The 19,112-nt window shown below is 35.1% G+C and overlaps 1 protein-coding gene across 9 annotated transcripts in view; it reads right to left on the bottom strand.

Annotated features, from left to right (window-relative positions):
- PIBF1 (progesterone immunomodulatory binding factor 1) overlaps positions 1–19,112 on the bottom strand; it is a 206,294-nt gene that overhangs the window by 81,535 nt on the left and 105,647 nt on the right. For all 9 annotated transcript variants that reach the window (XR_006214658.1, XR_006214660.1, XR_006214666.1 and 6 more), the window contains exons 11-12: positions 10,683–10,848; positions 4,493–4,643 (exon numbers count right to left, since the gene is read on the bottom strand). Coding sequence is in view for 5 of the 9 variants with exons in the window: in XM_042978114.1 (XP_042834048.1) it covers positions 4,493–4,643; positions 10,683–10,848 (317 nt within the window). In the remaining 4 variants the exon portion in view is untranslated. The remainder of the gene's footprint in view (positions 1–4,492; positions 4,644–10,682; positions 10,849–19,112) is intronic.

Here is a 19,112-nt window from a genome sequence, read left to right as displayed (position 1 = left end):
GAAATGTTAAATTTTAAAAAAAATTTTTTTTAAATGTTTATTTATTTTTGAGACAGAGAGAGACAGAGTATGAAGGGGGGAGGGTCAGAGAGAGAGGGAGACACAGAATCCGAAACAGGCTCCAGGCTCTGAGCTGTCAGCACAGAGCCCAATGCGGGGCTCGAACTCACGGACCGTGAGATCATGACCTGAGCCGAAGTCGGACGCTCAACTGACTGAGCCACCCAGGTGCCCCGAGAAATGTTAAATTTTTAATGACTCTAGGAACTCTTTACAGATCTATGGAACATTAGCCTACAGACAATAAATGGAATTGTGGAAAGGGCTAGGATTATCCAGAGAGTAGGTAAGTTAAGTAAAAATTGAAGAGGATAATGGGAAAACCCTTGTGAAGTATTCGGTAGAGTTAGCTAGAAGAAGAGACAATAAAAGCAATGGAGAAGAAACAATCTGATTCAAGAGGCAAGAGAAGAGTCTTGAGAAATGTGACAAATGCCTAGCAGAGGTTACAAGTAAGATGAAATGGACAGCAGGTTCTAGAATCTGACAACTAGAAATCTGGTTTTCTTTTTATATTTGAATTTATTTAGTTTCTAGTCAATACTATTTTTAACAAATGGATGAGGTCTTTGAAAACTAAACCCCTCAAAAATCCAAATAATATACTTAATTATAAAAGGCAATTCAAGTGTGAATAGGTTATGTCATTTGACATGGTGACATCTTAACAGATGAAGTCTAACCCTCTTCCTATCAGGTGAAATTTTCTGTATTAGATGGTGACCCTTTGAAAATCATACCCACTGTAGTACTAAAAAAGAATGTTTTGTACTGTACCTTTGAAGTTTTCATTAACAAGTATTCTTTAAATAAGGATAGGAACATTTTAATTTCTGGGGCATCAGGGTGGCGCAGTCAGTTAAGTGTCTGACTCCTGATTTCGACTCAGGTCATGAACTCCCAGTTTGTGAGTTCAAGCCTTGGGACACGCTCTGCACTGTCAGCATGGATTCTCTCTGCTCCTCTTCCCGTGACAGAGCACATACGCTCTCTAAGTAAATAAATAAACTTAAAAAAGAAACAAGGAATATTCTAATTCTAATTTCCATTGTGAACATATAGACATGAACTTACTTTCTTGATCTTCCAAGTATAAGTAAATCTATTTTATTCTAAGATGATTTGAAGATGGTTTATACGATAGCATAGCAAAATTTTATTTTTGTATTAAAAAAATTTTTTTTAATGTTTATTTATTATTGAGAGGGTAGGGGGTAGGGTTAGAGAGAGGGAGACAAAGAATTCAAAGCAGGCTCAGGCTCTGAGCTGTCAGCACAGAACCCAATGCGGGGCTCGAACTCACAAACCGTGAGATCATGACCTGAGTCAAAGTGAGATGCTTAACTGACTGAGTCACCCAGGTGCCTCTATTTTTGTATTTTTTCTAAAGATTTTACTAAGAAAATATTTGCACATGTGGAAGAGATGAAAGATGTCTATAGCATTCACCCATATACTCAACATCTGGATTCTAAATTAAATGTTGCATTGTATGGAGTTTATCACATGCCTGTCCATCACTGTATACACCCATGAATCTATCTTACTTTTTTGGTGTTTTTAAAAAAAAATTTTTAATGTTTATTTTTCTGAGAGAGAGTGGGTGGCGGGGGGAGAGAGGGGGACAGAGGATCCGAAGAGGGCTTTGTGCTGACAGCAGTGAGCCTGACATGGGGCTCAAACTCATGAACCTGAGGTGAAGTCAGCCGCTTAACTGAGCCACCCAGGTGCCCCTGATATATTTCCAAATAAGCTGCAGATATCTGCCCCTCATCTCAACAATTCAACACGTATATTATCAACTACAGTTCAATATTTATAGTTAAAAAAAAAAAAAAATTTACATATGGTAAAAAAAATTAAATTTACATATGGTAAAAAAAAATTAAATTTACATATGGTAAGAGGTACAAATCTTAATTCTACCATTCAATGAGTTCTGAGAAATATACACACATGTGTAACACAAGCCCTATTAAGATACAGAACATTCCAACAACCTGGAAAGTTCCCTAATATCTTTCTTCCCAGTTAATTTTTGGTGACAACCATCCTTAGAGGCAAACATTGTTCTACTTTTTTTCCCCACTATAGTTTTCCCTCTTCTAGAATTTTATATAAATTTAGTCATAAAAGGTTTCTTAGACTAAACATAAAGTTTTTCAGAATCATCCATGTTGTTGAGGAATCAGTAGTTTGTTTTTATTGCGGAGTAGTATTCCACAGTATAAAATGTGTGATGGTTTGTTTAGCCATTTTCCTGTGATAGTTGCTAGGCCTGTTGCCAGTTTTTAATGATTATGAATATAGCTCCTGTGAATATCCTAGTATAAGTCCTTTTGTGTGCATATGCTGTCTTTTCTCTAGGGCAAAATATATCAACATAGGATTGCTGGATTACTGGATAGGTTGTTTGGTTTTATAACAAATTGCAGTTGTTCTATATTCTCACTAACATTGTTATAGCCAGTCTTCTAATTTCAGTCATTCCAGTAGGTGTGTACTGTTATTATTAAAAGTGGGCCTTTTAAAAGGCCCCTGAATTTCCATATAAATGGAATATAAAAAATATTTTAAATGGCATTACAATGTTTAATGTAAGTTATAAAAATAGAAATCCTGCCTTGTACTATCCCTTAACAGGAAGGCATTTAATATTTCATCATTAGGTATGATATTAGCTGTAGATTTTTTTGTAGATATCCTTTATCAGACTGAGGAAGTTCTGCTCTACTCCTGATTTGTTTAGACAGAGGGACATATGCAAAGTTATGAAGATACGAGTATATGGAAACTTCAAATAATATGCAATGACAGGAAATGGAAAGGCATAAACTATAAAGGAGAGTGTATAAATAAAGTCATGCTAAGGAATATGACTTTATGCTGTCTAAAGATGATGACACAGAGGTATTAAAGCAGGGGTATGCTACAATCAAATCTATTTTCTAAAGATTACTCTGACTCCAGCAAAGAAACTGAGGACAAATTTGAAAACTGTTGCAGTTATCAGATACTGACCCTAAAAGTGGAAAAAAGATAATGATAGGAATGAAATGTTTTCCTTTTTTATTTTTAAATTAAAAAAAAAAATGTTTACTTATTTTTGAGAAAGAGAGACAGAGTGTGAGTGGCGGAGGGGCATAGGGAGAGGGAGACACAGATTCTGAAGCAGGCTCCGGGCTCTGAGCTGTCAGCACAGAGCTCAACGTAGGGCTCGAACCCATGAAAGGTGAGATCATGAATTGAGTCGAAGTTGGATGCCCAACCAACTGAGCCACCCAGCCGCCCCAAAGTTAAGTTTTCCTTAAATTGGCCTACAAATATAACAAACATAGCCTTTACAAGAAAATGTGCCCGAAACAGATTCAAATTCAACCTCAGCTTCAATTGAAGTTTAAGTCTACTTTTATAAGAATGCCCCTGACATTTCTGACTTTTGAACAAAAATAATGTGCTGTAGCAAATATCTCAGTCAGTAGTGAAAGGTTAATTTAAAATATTCCCTTAAACTGGCTGGCTTAGTCAGTAGAGCATGCAACTCTTGATCTTGGGGTCACGACCTCAATCGAGCCCCATGTTGGGCATGGAAGCCTACTTAAAAAAATAAAAATAAAAAATAAAATAAAATAAAATATTTCCTTAAAGTCCAGGATAACAAAGGAAGCTAGCATAACAAGAGGAAACACATAGAAATTAAAGGTCAAGGATTACAACACGGTACATTCAATACATTTCTATTTTTCAAGACTTAAAGTGTCAGTCATCTCCCCTCTTAGGTATCGTACTCCTCACCTTAAAGGTAGAATTAACTTATGACCGCTCCTGTATTTCCACTGCAAAATGACTATTTCTTGCTAACAGCACATATCTCACTACTTTAATTATCTTTAATATGCTTGTTTCTTCCAGGGATCTAGACTAGCAAGAATTATCACATGAACTCCATGGACCCATATCCTGGCACATGTAAACATTTAATTGTTCAATGAGGGAACTAAATAAATGAAAAGATAAAATCTACTGTAGTTAACCTATTTAAAAAAAATGGTTTTTTAATGTTTATTTTTGAGAGAGAGGGAGAGAGAGAGAGAGAGAGAGAGAGAATGCCAGAACATGAAACACAGAATCTGAAGCAGGATCCAGGCTCTGAGCTGTCAGCACAGAGCCCGACATGGGGCTCAACCCAGGAACTGCAAGATCATGACCTAAGCCGAAGTCAGACACTGACTGAGCCACCCATATAGTCAACCTATTTTTTAAATGCCAACTAATGAAATTGACATCAACTAATTATTAAAATATAAAATACATATTTTCCAAAAGTTACCAATTGGATTTTAAAGAAATATATTAGTGTTTTTAGAAACAATACCAGGTTCCTTGTGCTGCCAGAAAAAAAGCTGTGTGTGTGAGGTGGTGGGCGACTTACTTTCTGCAGTTTGCATTATTATTTCATCAAGCTCTTTTTCCAATCTCTCATAAATGTCGAGCCTTGCCTGATACTCAGAGTTCCGTGCTTGAAGTTCAGTAATGCGTTTTTCAGAAGAGCCTTGGAGACTATAAAATTCTTTAGTTAAAACCTAATAGTGGAAGAAAAAAATTGCAAAGGCAGAATTAAAAAGATTAACAGTTAAGACAAAAATGTTGACACAAAAATGCCTTTTGAATTTTTTTCTCTAATGATTTAAATATGAGGAGAAAGTAGCTCAACTGAGATGACTGAGGAAGCCACATTTATTTCTAAGGTACATAACTCAGTTGTTTGTAACTGAAAATTACGAACCACTTTACTGCATGAACTGAATAAACAACAAATTTAAAACTTAGAAATAGTTACAGGAATAAGAATAGCATTTGCTTGTTAGAACTAAAAAACGCAACAGATGCTATTCTTACCTGGAGGTCATTTATTTGGCAACTGCAGCAACGGAGAAAGGCTTTCAGCTTACAAAACTGGGTGTGAAAACGATACACTCACCCTTCAGTTTTCCATCAGAGCTTACTTCATCTATGCTTACCAAGGTTGTAATAAGATTTCTGGCTTCTTGAACAATCATAAATTCAAAGCAACAAACCGAGATGAGACATATGAAGTGCCACCTGGGGCAGTATCAGAAAATGCCTTTATATAGAAAGGAAGGACTTAAACAGTTATTAAAAAAGATTTTAAAAGGCATGGAAATTGGAGTTATTTTGTGTAAGAACAAAAAAATTCTACATTCTTTAATGGTGATTTGTTGAAAGAATCACTATGTTGATAATGAATTCACTTAAAAAGAGACATTTCTAATGACAAAGGAAATGTTTTAATGCTTAAATTCCAATTATTTAGAAAGTTTACTAACTAGCTAAGATTAAATTATGGAGTGGTATTACACTTGCTTTCCAATACAGCATAAGTAATGTAGTATTTCCTTAAAAGCAACAGAAAATTATGGTTAAGAATATGGGTTGTAGCCAGAAAGATTTGGGTTTCAATGCTGGCTTTGACACTTCACTAGTTTCGGATCTTAGGCACTTAATTAATTATTCTTTCTAGGCCTCCCTCAAAACATTGTTGGAAGGATTAGATAAGATAATAGGGGCGCCTGGGTGGCGCAGTCGGTTGGGCGTCCGACTTCAGCCAGGTCACGTTCTCGCACTCCGTGAGTTCGAGCCCCGCGTCAGGCTCTGGGCTGATGGCTCAGAGCCTGGAGCCTGTTTCCGATTCTGTGTCTCCCTCTCTCTCTGCCCCTCCCCCGTTCATGCTCTGTCTCTCTCTGTCCCAAAAATAAATAAATGTTGAAAAAAAAAAAATTTAGATAAGATAATAAATTCACAGTGCTTAGCAGAATGCCTAGAACACAGTAAGTTTGAAAAATATCATTACTGCTATAAGAATTATGAGAACTTTGTATTAAATGGTTCATAGAAATAAAGATCCGCTGGCCTAATTACTCTGAATTATCTATAATTAAACAATTTTTAACACAACCTATTTCCTTTAATGACACAAAGTTCATCTCAACAAATGTACATGATTGTGTGCTTTCTTTGATGTGGAAAAAGGAGAAGATAAAGATTTAGTTACAGTTTTAACAAGCAGAAGTTACAATTTAATTTTCCTTAATCTATTCTATCTTATTTTCCTTCAATTATTTTCATCAAAATTTCCCACTCAAATAACTTAAACATTATCTCCCACCCTCCAAACTTATTCCTTTGGGGGGATAAAGAAAGAATAACATGGGAATAATGATGATAATTACAGGATGATTTTTAGTGTCCCTGATTGGATCAACAGAAGAAAATTCATCTTTTAGTATTATTTCTTCTTCATTCTTGTCACTTGGGAATATGTTTTCTAGAGACTTATTAATTTGTTATAACTAAATTATTAGACAGTGAAATAATCTGGAGCTTTCATAGAATTTATTATACTGAGATGTAATTCATTAAGACTTTGGTGGCTGATGACACTAATTACACAGTCAAAAGAGAGTATCGGTAATGACGTTGTTAAATGACTATTCTCACAGGACAGCTGATACTATTTGTTTGTATTCCAACTCCTTCAACAAAAACCACAGAAGGCAAAACTGCAGAAATGGATATTGCAGGAGATAATCAAAATGTGGAAGATGGGATATTTCGTAAAGTATTATTTTAAGATTTAAAAAATACTATTAAATTGAGAGATGTAATTTAAAATTCTGTCTTCATAACAGAGGAGAGATCCCCAGAAATATCCAACACCTCTGGACTCCATGGTGGAGAATTCTCTTTTACTATGGATTTGCCTGAGTGGTTTCTATAAACAAACTTATTATTGTTTCTGAAAAGCCAAAAAAAAAAAAAAAAAAAAAGCTTGATTACTGGACCTATGGAAGGCTATTATATTAAAGATTCTTTAGGAAAAACCAATATATGAACATTTGAGTTTGACCACGAATGCACAAAACAGATCAGCTGCTTTTAGAAATCCATTATATACTAAGCTTTCACAGTGGCTATTTCTTTACTTTAAATAATCGAATAATACAGAATTATATAAAATTATATGTAAAATTAATGATAATACAAAACTGTAGGTCAATGACTGCTTTAAAAGACATTAAAGGGGCACCTGGGTGGCTCAGTCGGTTAAGCGTCCGACTTCGGCTCAGGTCATGATCTCACAGTTCGTGAGTTCGAGCCCTGCGTTGGGCTCTGTGCTGACAGCTCACAGCCTGGAGCCAACTCTGGATTCTGTGTCTCCCTCTCTCTCTGCCCCTCCCCTGCTCGTGCTCTGTCTCTCTCTCAAAAATAAATAAACATTAAAAAAATAAATAAATAAAAAGAGATAAAAATATAAAGCCAGTGTTTTGGCAGCCTTTGCCAACTGATAATTAAAGTAAAATAAATAGTCGCCAAGTTATAAATCAATGAGAATATTGGGTAAAAGCCATAGAAAAGTGCATAAATAAAATAATCTTTATCCTTTATAAGATTATTTCTCCCCCAAATTCATTATAAATAAGAATGGTCTTAGAAATACCTTCCGGTACTTCAGAAAAATGGATTCTAACAACAGTGCTGTACTAACATTCATCAAACCATTCATTCACTCATTATTTATTGAACATCCACCATGAGCAAAGCACTGTGTTAGGTATAGGTGACACAATGATAAATGAATAATCTCTATCCTCTCAAGACTCCTAGGTTTAACAGAGGAGGAAATGTAAGAAATACCCCTAATGCCTCAGTTTTATCAATAGTTTTTAGAAACATAATATTTTTGGGGGCATCTGGGTGGCTCAGTTGGTTAAGTGTCTGACTCCTGACTGTGGATTAGGTCATGATCTCACGGTTTGTGAGATAAGGCCCTGTGTTGGGCTCTGTGCTGACAGTGTGGATCCTGCTTGGGATTCTCTCTCTCTCTCTCTCTCTCTCTCTCTCTCTAAATAGATATATAAACTTAAAAAACAAAACAAAACAGTATTTTTTACAGAGGTGTTTCTCCATAACCCTTACACACAAAAAACAACAACTGCTAGTCAGCTGCATTCACCAACCCAGTGGGTAGAGGTCTATGGGAGACTGGCTTTCATATTGCAAGTTGTAACCTTTAAGAGGTCATGAAATCAATTCAGATTGCAACCAGCTAAAAATAATAAAACAGAATGGTTAAAAAAAAAAAAAACAACAGAATGGTTTAGTAAACATCAGCACTGTGTGTTGTATTGTTTAGTGAAATGCTTGTTTCAGAAGTAGAGAGAGAGAGAACTGCTTCCCTCTCTTCCTATATATACCTCTCATTCCCTTCCACCTGCCCCAAGACACATCCTTAAGCAGTCATCCAATCTGGGGAAAAAAAAAAAAAAAAAAAGGCATTTTGCTAGGTATGAAATTTTAACAATAACTTGCAAAAGATGAATTCCAAATCAGAGCTGATCTAATTCAGTCTAATTGAAAATGTGTGGGAGAATCTGCTGTTGCAGATTATGACTGCAGTAGGTTCCTGAATAATATATTTGAAAAAGTACTAAATGCTGAACACTGGTTTGCTTTAGAAGTAAACAATAAACACTATCTATAATTTGTTTCTTTACATATATATATGTATTTAATATCATTTTTATATTTTTTCTAAGGCTTTATTTTCTTTGGGACCCTTTATCTTGTTAATCTTAGTTTTACTTGTCAGAATACTTTCCAGAAATGTAATCTCTGAGACATTATTGTAATGAAAACTTACATCATTAGCTAATTAATCATGTTAATGACATTATTATACCTATTTCATTTAAATTTTTAAATGAGCATTTTCCACAAATCTAAAATATTCAGGAATATTATTACATGTAACCATATAATACATGAATATAGCAAAATATAGAGTTTAAAATCTACTAACTGTAAATTGTTTATTATTTGAATAAATAACTTCCAATTTTTACTGTAATATTTAGTGCTGTGAGTATGCCATTAATATAACCCTCTTATTTCCTCAGGTAAAATTCCTTTAAAATTACTGGATCAGGGGCGCCTGGGTGGCTCAGTCAGTTAAGCGGCCAACTTCAGCTCAGGTCATGATTTCGCGGTCCGTGAGTTCCAGCCCCATGTCGGGCTCTGTGCTGACAGCTCAGAGCCTGGAGCCTGTTTCAGATTCTGTGTCTCCCTCTCTCTGACCCTCCCCCGTTCATGCTCTGTTTCTCTCTCTCTGTCTCAAAAATAAATAAACGTTAAAAAAATAAATAAACAAAATAAAATTACTGGATCAATTTTTTAAGGACGTTAACACAGGTTACCATACTATCCTCCCCAAGAGAGGTTCCATTTTCTAAGCGCATGAGATTCCCCTTTTAAGGGTACTCTTGCCAGCAGTTTGAAAACAACAAAGAGACCTATGTAAAGGTAGAAAAAAGTTTAAATTTATATTTCTTTCATTATTAGGGAAAATACATGTTTTCATCTATTTCTCAACAATTTTCATGTGTTTTCTTGGAAAGAGTACAATCCTTCTACCTAGTCTCTAGAAGAGGAAGAAGGTATGTTCTCTTGGTAAGAGACCTTTCAAAAGTAAGGACACAAGCCCTTTCTCCTACATAACACAAGTATTATTTTTCAGTCTTCATTTATTTTTCCTAAATGGTTTCTTCCCCTACTTTTAATCAACAGATCAACAGATTAATCTCCAGACAGACATAATCTAAAATTTCATCTGTATTTACTTTTAATAGCTTTATAGTTCTGTATTTACATTTACATAGGATCCATCTGAGTTTTATTCTGATATGCAGTGTGAAATATGGAAGTAATTATTTTCTCGAAATACTCAAATGATTATCACAGCACTGTTTGTTATCCAATCCACCTTTCCCCGTAATTTGCAAAATAAGCTTTACAACGAATATATTCTTAAATTCATGTGATTATGGGTCTTGAGCTTTGTATTTGATACCACTTATGAACTTTTTTTTTGTGGGTTTTAACTGTTCTTGCCTCAGAATGCATTTTAAAATGTGATACGTATTTCTTCTCATTATTTCTTTTTATCAATCTCTTCAAAAATTGATTACTTTGTTTTTTTCCTTCTAGTTATATTACATAATTACTTTGTTCAGTTAAAAAAGAGCATGCCAGCAAGTAATATTACTTGATAGAAATAAAAAAATATGTAATATTGAATATCGCCTTCCAGGAACATGGGGTTTCTTCTTATGTATTAGTGAAGTTGAATGCTTTTCTTGATAATAGCCTCTGTACTATTAAAATTATTCCAAGTAATTATATATTTTTGGTTGTTACAGTGGATGAGATTTTTTTCTTTTTTTGTGTGTTCTAACAATTCCAGTCCTTTGTGGTACACATATTTCTGAAATATATTTATCTTGTGTGCGCATGTGCGTGCATGCACGTTGCGTGCATGTGCAGCATAGGGCTAAGTCCTACAGTAAAATAAAGCTCGACATGATACAGACCTTGTACTAATTGAGCTCACATGCTATGCTCTGCTATTTATTATTTTTTAAAATTAGACTATGTCCAACATGGGGTTCTACCTCACGACCCCGAGATCCAGAGCTGCATGTTACCACTGAGCCAGCCAGGACCCCATGTTATGCTAATTTTAAAAGAAAAGTTTGTACATGTACCTCTATTTTTTTTTGATATTTTTCACATTCCAACTGGCACTGTGTGAGATTTCTTGCAGTTTCCTCCTGTATAAGTTGAACACGCTCACTTTCAAAAGATTTTAATTTACTTTGATGGAGATATTCTGTGACTTTGCTTTCTGAACTAAGTTGTAGTTCTCTGTACCTGAAAGAAGCAGAATGATTATAAGACTGTACAGAAACTGCAATGATTTATATAAACATAAACATTACATCTACTTTTTCTATATTCCCATCTTATACAGTTAATAACATATATTTATTCAGCAAAGCTCTTGTAAATAATTTAGATAGCCATATGTATGGAAATATGATAAGTCTGGAGAACAAAACACACCAATTAAACCACCTCTATGGTTCCTTTATTTTTATCCCTTCCACCCCCAAATAATTATTGCCTAGTATTAATATTTTGTAAGACATTTAAAATAAAAGAGTAAGTTTCAATTATATTGCTTAAAATGATTTAATTTCTATATATTTCGAAGGTCTTCTTAAATCTACAGCAAAACTGTTTCCAAGCTTGCTGTTTCTTTCTAAGTCTAAATAATGTCAGATGGAGGATAGCATGAAATATGCACCCTGAGCTGCAAATTCTTAGGACTTTTAGAAAATAAAATTCTAAGTTGGTAAATGTATACATGTTTACATATATATACACATATACATATACATATACATACACATATACATATATATATATACACACAGATATTACAGGAAAACAGAAGTACAAATTACAAATAATGTATAAAATGTATAACAAGTAGTCTATTGTAACACAGATAAGGAACAGTTTCTTCATTTTATAGGTCTAACTAGTAATAAAACCTTTTCCATATATAAATCACCACATATTATAAATCTGAAAATGCTTCAAGATGATTATGCTCTAGAGAGGAAAACACAGACACATTATCTTGTCTTAGGGAGCTATTATGAATCCAATACAATGCTAGATATGTTATTAAAATTCATTTATTCAAATATTTTATTCAGCTTGTCACTATGCTAGACAAATGTATATATAATGGTAGACAAAATGTCCCCCCCTCCCTTAAACAAGTTAGTTTTCTGGGGAAGATAGGCAAATAAACATGAAAATTCAATAGAGTATGGCAAGTGCTTCAATAGGGCAGTCCCTAGGTTCAATGGGAACGTGAAGGAGGGAGACATAACTTGGTTTATATAGGTGTGTGCGTGTGTTTGTGACGGGGGGGCGGGGGGCGGGGGCGGAGTGTATAATGTTTGGGATGGGAACCGTCATAGAGTGAAGAAATAAGAGTATATGTACGGCAGGGAAGCAGCAGAGAGTACAGTCTGTTTTATTCAGGGTATCTCATTTAATCCCTACAACAACCCTATTAGGGATTTTTTGCCAGATGAGGAACCTGAGGCTCAGAGATGTCAAAGAATTTCTTTAACAGGCAGAAGCTGCTAGTACATTTCAGGTTGGGTTTGAAGTCCAGCTATATTCTACTCTACGGCAATGATCTTTCCACTACTACATGATATTCTTAACTGACATTTCTGAGACCAGATAAGCTTTTCAAAGGTCATTTTACCAAGTGACAATAACAATAACATTCAAAGTATAATCAGAGAAGACAGGTAGTAGGTATTTGCTCCTGGCTGCTTCACTCTTGGCACTCTTTTAGCTTTGATGAAAACACCTGGCGTTCAAATTGGTGGAAGGTCAATGTATACTGGTACATATGATTTAATATACAGGAAGGCTTTCAGGTGAATGTCAGCTTGGGGGCTTAACTTTTTAACTTTTTGGGAAAGCATATATATCTATATATATATCTATATCTATATATATATATATATATCTATATATATATATATACACACACATATATGTGAAGAAAATTATAAGAAGTTATATATAGATATGTATAACTATAGGTATATAAAAATATTCTTTGTATGGATAAGCAAACATTGACAAAATTTTTTATTGAGACATAATATATACACCATAAAAGTTAACCCTTTTAAGTATATAATTCATTTTTTTTAGTTTTTAGTATATTTACAAAGTTGTGTATCACCACTGTCTAATTACAGAATATTTTTATTACCCAAATAAGAAATTCATGTCAATTTAGCAATCACTCCCCATTCCTCTCTCTCCCCAAGCCCTGCCTACCACTGCCCTACTTTCTCACTCTATGGATTGGCTTACCCTGGACATTCCATATAAATGGAATCGTATAATATGTGGTTTGCTGATGTTTTCAAGGTTCATCCACGATGTAGCATGAATTGGTATTCTACTCCTTTTTATATCTGAGTAATATTCCATTGTATGGATATACCATATTTTGTTTATCCATTCATCAGTTGATGGACATATGGGTTATTCCCACTTTTTTGGCTATTATGAGTCATGCTGTTATGAACATTTGTGTGTTAAGTTTTTGGGTAAACATGTTTTCATTTCTCTTGGCTATATACCTAGGAAAATAATAGGTTATATACCTAGGTCATATAGCCACCCTATTTCTCAGTTTTGAGGAATTGCCAAATCGCTCTCCAATGTGGCTGGACTATTTTACATTCCCACCAGCAGTTATAAGGGTGCCAATTTCTCCACATCCTTATCAACACTTATTATTATCTGTTTTTCTTTTATTATAGCCATGCTCATAGGTATGAAATGGCAAACAAATTCTTTCACTCAAACACTTATTAATTCAACATTTTACTGACGTGAAAATACTCCCTGGGGAAGCTGGTTTTATAAATATAATTGTATACGGTGTGAGAAATCAGTATGTATTTTGTATGCTAAACTAGGGAAGACACTAGACTGCATTATACAAAAAAATTCTAGTTAAGTCATTTAGAATGTGATGTTGATCTTTAAAATTGCTTTGAAAAGATTAAACTGCAAAGTCTGCCTTTTTATGGATTCAAGACATTGTAGGTAATCAATGCCAACTCCAAATAGGAAATTAAAGCCTTAGCTTTTAGCTCCACCTGTTCTTATTTATTACCCAACACTTGAAAGTTACTTTCAGCACTATTACTCTCCCCCCATATTGAAAACTTAAAAAAACAATAGTTATCTCTGAGAAATTTGAGAGCACTACGTTTAATAAATTGATAATTCTGTAAGTCAAATGGTAATTCTAAAGGACTAATCTACTCCTACGTTGTTTGTACAATGAAAGAATCTGCTTCCAATCATCATGTCTGTGTAATAATTAATTTATTAAAGTGAACTGTGAAGATGCTGAAGAAACATCACAGCTGCAGAAGCAGTTCCAGCAGTGAGGAACAGACCAGGACAAGAGCACAGCCTAACAGTCTCAGTCTCAGGTAATTCCCGCTTTGTGTTTTGCTAATGTAACCTGTCACATTTTACTTTGCTGACTCAGACTTCTCATCTTATCCTCAAAATATGAACATCTTATTTGAACTAAGTCATTATTATTCACATGTTAACAACCTTATGTTTGACATTCTAATTCAGCACAGTTACCTTAAGAGGTTTAATTTCCTATAAAGTTAAAAGTATAATCAGAATCTTCAAGAATCCTCACAATGATCTCATCCCAGGCCTCAATTTAGTTAGGTTACGCTACATTTGTAACTGGGTTTTCAGTTTTCATAAGACTCACCCATATATCACATACTACTTTAAAAAACAGTAATATAAAGTCCTAGAATTAATTTTATTTGCTCTTATGGAATACACTACAACAGATTAAAAAAATTTTTTGTATGTTTTTATATATTTTTGAGGGAGGGAGGGAGAGAGAGAGAGAGAGAGAGAGACAGAGAGACAGATCGTGAGTGGGGGGGAAAGGGCAGAGAAAGAGAGGGAGACACAGAGTCCAAAGCAGGCTCCAAGCTCTGGGCTGTCAGCACAGAGCCCAGTGCGGGGCTTGAACTGATGAACATGAGATCATGACCTGAGCTGAAGTTGGACGCTTAACCGACTGAGCCACCCAGGTGCCCCTACAACAGATTTTTAAGCTGGACATATGAGGAGAAGAAAGGTGAAAAGGTGAAAATCACCTATTAAATAGGGAGCTGCCAACCTGCTGACCCCTAGGAAGTGCCCTCAGGCCCTGGCCAATTCACCCCAAGCAGCACGGCAAATTCTGCAATCCTGAGAAATAACTGTGGGAGAGAGGAGCGTGGCAGTCAATCCTCAGAAATGGGAGAATGAATTTAAACAAAAGCACTGTCTAAAATACTGAGTAACAAGAGGTTTTTATAACAGTATTTACATGAGCAGACTTAACATACACACTACGGTGAAGGTTTTGCTCATTATACTCTAATGTATTAAGCCAAGAAGTGTATATGACTTATTCCCAACTCTAGCAACAAGGTTATCATTGGGTAAAATGGTGAAGGACCTATGTAATTATTAACCTTTTATTTAAACTCAGTTTTTATTTTTCAACAAGAAGCAACAACTGATCTTTGAATTTTGTCCACAAAATGTTCATGGCTATCCCGATATTAAAAGTGGATATTGATTCGGAATCATTATCTAATCTCATTTGATAGATAGCCATTCTAAGGCAAAATATCCAAAATAGATTGTATTCAGTCATGAGGTTCCTATAATTACCAGGACCAGGAAGTGGTCCTTCCATTAAGAAATTTTGAAAGCTTGTTCAATCTGGAGGGAGGGTGGAGCAACCGTTGAGGCAAGCATCTGTCTGCGTGCCAGAGGACAGCTGTGTGCAGAGAAAGAGTACAGGAAGTAAAACCTGCACAAGGAAGATTGGCAAAAGACGCTAAGCAAAGTAATAGGATTTCCAGTTACTGGCAAGGGTTCAGGGAAGGATTTTTAGGAGTCAGGCATTAGGCAGATTAACTGAGAGAAAGGACTGAAAGGTAGTCTGGGTCAATACAGAGAATATACTGTGGGGCTCAGAGGAAGACATGGGAGCAAACAGTCATATGACTGGACCCCTGCATCCTTTGTGCGAGGGGGATAATCTAATTCTATATTTCACAAGCCAAGGGGGCTGAGACTGCTGATTAACTTGCTACATGTAAGAGGAGTGCTTTGAAACAGAGGTGGGACCCGAATCTCCAGATAGGAAGGCTTTGGTGGAATTTGCTGTGGGAAATGGAAGTTGACAAGGGCAGAAGCTGACCTCTCTAATCACCTGAGAAGCCATCTTGCCCACACAGGTGGGCTACAAATCCCAGTTTACTTTGCTGTCTCAGATTCCTCTTTCTGCTTGTTCTGTTAATAAGGCCTCAGTGAGTTGATGTTCAGTTCCTTTTCAAATTACTCATTTTGGTGGAGCTAATAACTAATCCATACCTTAACTACTTTTGTGCCTGCTATTTATAATTCCCAGGGGTAAGACTCATTTTCATTCTTTTTACAGAGAATTTTGGTTGTGTTTCTTTTTTTTTTCTTAAAAAAATTTTTTTTTAATATTTATTCTTGAGAGAGAGAGCGCGAGCGAGCATAAGCTGGGGAGGGGCAGAGAGAGAGAGAGACAGACAGAGAGAGACAGAATCCTAAACAGGCTCCAGGCTCTTAGCTGCCAGCACAGAGCCCAATGCGGGGCTTGAACCCATGAACCATGAGATCATAACCTGAGCCGAAGTCGGATGCTTAACCGACTGAACCACCCAGGTGCCCCTTGGTTGTGTTTCTAGACTTGTACCACACGCATTTGTAGACCTGTATCACATGTTCAAAATGCCTCTGGATAAATTACTGAGTAATTAACCAAACTCTAAGATTCACTTACTTGAATTAAGAATGGGGGATAAAACTGTTGCTTGGATTTTCTGCTTCTGTGGCTGAGGAAAAGCTAATTGCCTTAGGTTAAAGATACAAAACCACTAAGTTTTCCATTATGTCTAAAGTTGGTTTTTTTTTTTTTTCTGGTTCTCAACATTATATATCTGTATATATTTATAGATCTATATCTAATATTACATTAACTAGTGTTCTACCAACTATGTATTTAAAGCATACGGAGTATGAGGCACAAGAAGACATGATTCTTTTTACAAAAGTATATTTTAAATTTCTTCTTTTAAAATTGCTATTTTATATAGGGTTAACTTTGCATTAACCAAAATATTTCATTCATCAATACCTAATTCACTTAAAAATATTTATTGTGCACCTAACTGTGTTAGGTATCAATTATTAGGTACCAGCGAACCACAAATAGCATCACTATTCTTCAAAGAACTTACATTCTAATGGTGGGAGATAAACAAGTGGAGGGTGATAATGTTAATAAATTCTAATTGTAATAATAATGTAGAGTGAGGGAATAGGGAATGATATTGATATTAGTGGTGGTCCTATTTTAAAGAGGTTGGGCAGGGAAGGCATTTCTCTGTTAAGGTGATATTTGAGTAAAGACAAGCATATTAGGTTCACTAAAATTTAACTAATTGATTAATAAGAAAACATTTATGGGCCATACATATTTAAAATTTATATAATATAGACACTTTCTGTTTAAAGAAGAGATAGGATATCAAATATATGAAGGCAAAAGAAGTCGTTCACTCCTATTTGAAACTTGGTAACTTAAACCAGTAGTTAAAATTATGCACCAAAACTACACTAATGGATTTATTAGAGAGTCTAATCTACATGAATTGCAATTAAAAGAAAGAGGCGGGGAGCATGGATGGCTCAGGGTTGAGCATCCTACTCTTGATTTTGGCTCAGGTCATGATCCCAGGGTTGTGGGATTGAGCCCCGCATCAGGCTCTGTGCTGAGTGTGGAGTCTGCTTAAGATGCTCTCTCGTTCTCTCTCTCTCTCTCTCTCTCTCTCTCTCTCTCTCTCTCTCTCTGCTTTTCCCCTGATCATGTGCATGTGTACGTGCATATGCACTCTCTCTCTAAAAAAATAAAAAATAAGAAATAAATAAAAGAAAGAGGACCCAGTTTTTAACAAATGAACTGGTGATAATCAGGATGAGTGCAACTATTTTACAGGGCTAGGAAACAGATACTTATTTGAACAAACAATTCTGTTACTGTTTCATTTTTATACTTAGGTAATTAATAAGCTACATAAGAAATGTCTTTTCACTGTTTATAACCTGTGTCTTTTTAAAAATGTCTTTTTAATTTTTGTACTGATTACATAATAATAGGAGGAAAATATCATTTATAAGCTCATAATGGTAACTGCTGTTTAAATTTTTATATATTTCCTTCTCATCTTTTCTGCACAATTAAAAATTTTCAAATTTATCTTCAATTCTGTAAGTACTTTATCAAATCCATTCTTCAGAGTGAAAGTTTCAAATATCACAAATAACAATTAAAGATCTTTTCATCACCACTCTCAACTTCATTTCTCCTTTTAGAGATAAACACTGTTACCAGTTTTCTGTGTATTTTTCCAGAGTTTTTTTTAAAACAATGCACATGTATTATACACAGAAGGATATATCGGTCTCTTTTTTTCTTTTTATTTATTAAAAAAATGGCATCATGTCACAAATACTCTATAAATTATTTTTTTCACTTAAGAATATGTTCTGGGATCTTTCCCTGTCTGTACCTCATTCCTTTCATTTGCTATAGAGGTGATCACAATGCAGACAGATTATTTAATTTCAATCCATTTATTTAATTCTAAACTGATGAATGTTCAGATTATTTCCAATTTTTTTATTACATACAGTGCTTTCAAGACTATCCTAAATAATGCTTCCCATGCACAAGTAAATGTTTTTCTAGGAGACAGATCATGAAGTAGAATTGTTGGGTCAAAGGATTTAAATTATTTTTTTTTTAATGTTTATTTATTTTTGAAGGAGAGAGAGATAGAGTATGAGCTAGGGAGGGGCAGAGAGAGAGAGAGAGAGTATGAGCCGGGCAGGGGCAGAGAGAGAGGGAGACACAGAATCCGAAGCAGGCTCCAGGCTCTGAGCTGTCAGCATAAACATGGGGCTCGAACTCACGAGCCGAGCAGTGAGATCATGACCTGAGCTGAAGTCAAGCGTTTAACTGACTGAGCCACCCAGGTACCCCTAGGTGAAAGGATTTTAAATTTTCATAGATTTTACCCAATTTTCTCCAAATAGCCATATAGTATTGAAACATGACCAAAAGTGTATGAAATATGGTTTCTCCACATCCTCACCAATCTTTGATATTCTCATACATAAAATGTTTACTATGCACATTATATATGTAAATCATACCTTCATATAGTTTGAGGTCCTTGTTTTCACTGATAGAACTTAAAAGGCTTCTATGCTTCTAAACCCCTTTCATAAGTAGTATTGGCCCCATAATTTTCCGTTGAGTATTTCTCTATTGTTAGACATTTAAATTCTCCCTAATTTCTTACCTCATTTTTCACACCAAATAGTAGCACCCAGTTTATTCGCCCACCTAATGCAATGGTTTTACTCTGAATTTTCAAAACAAA

This window comes from Panthera tigris, chromosome A1 (genome assembly GCF_018350195.1).
Source record: "Panthera tigris isolate Pti1 chromosome A1, P.tigris_Pti1_mat1.1, whole genome shotgun sequence".
NCBI lineage: Eukaryota > Metazoa > Chordata > Mammalia > Carnivora > Felidae > Panthera > Panthera tigris.
Note: the sequence above shows the minus strand (reverse complement) of the source record. Positions and strands in the feature narration are given on the sequence as shown.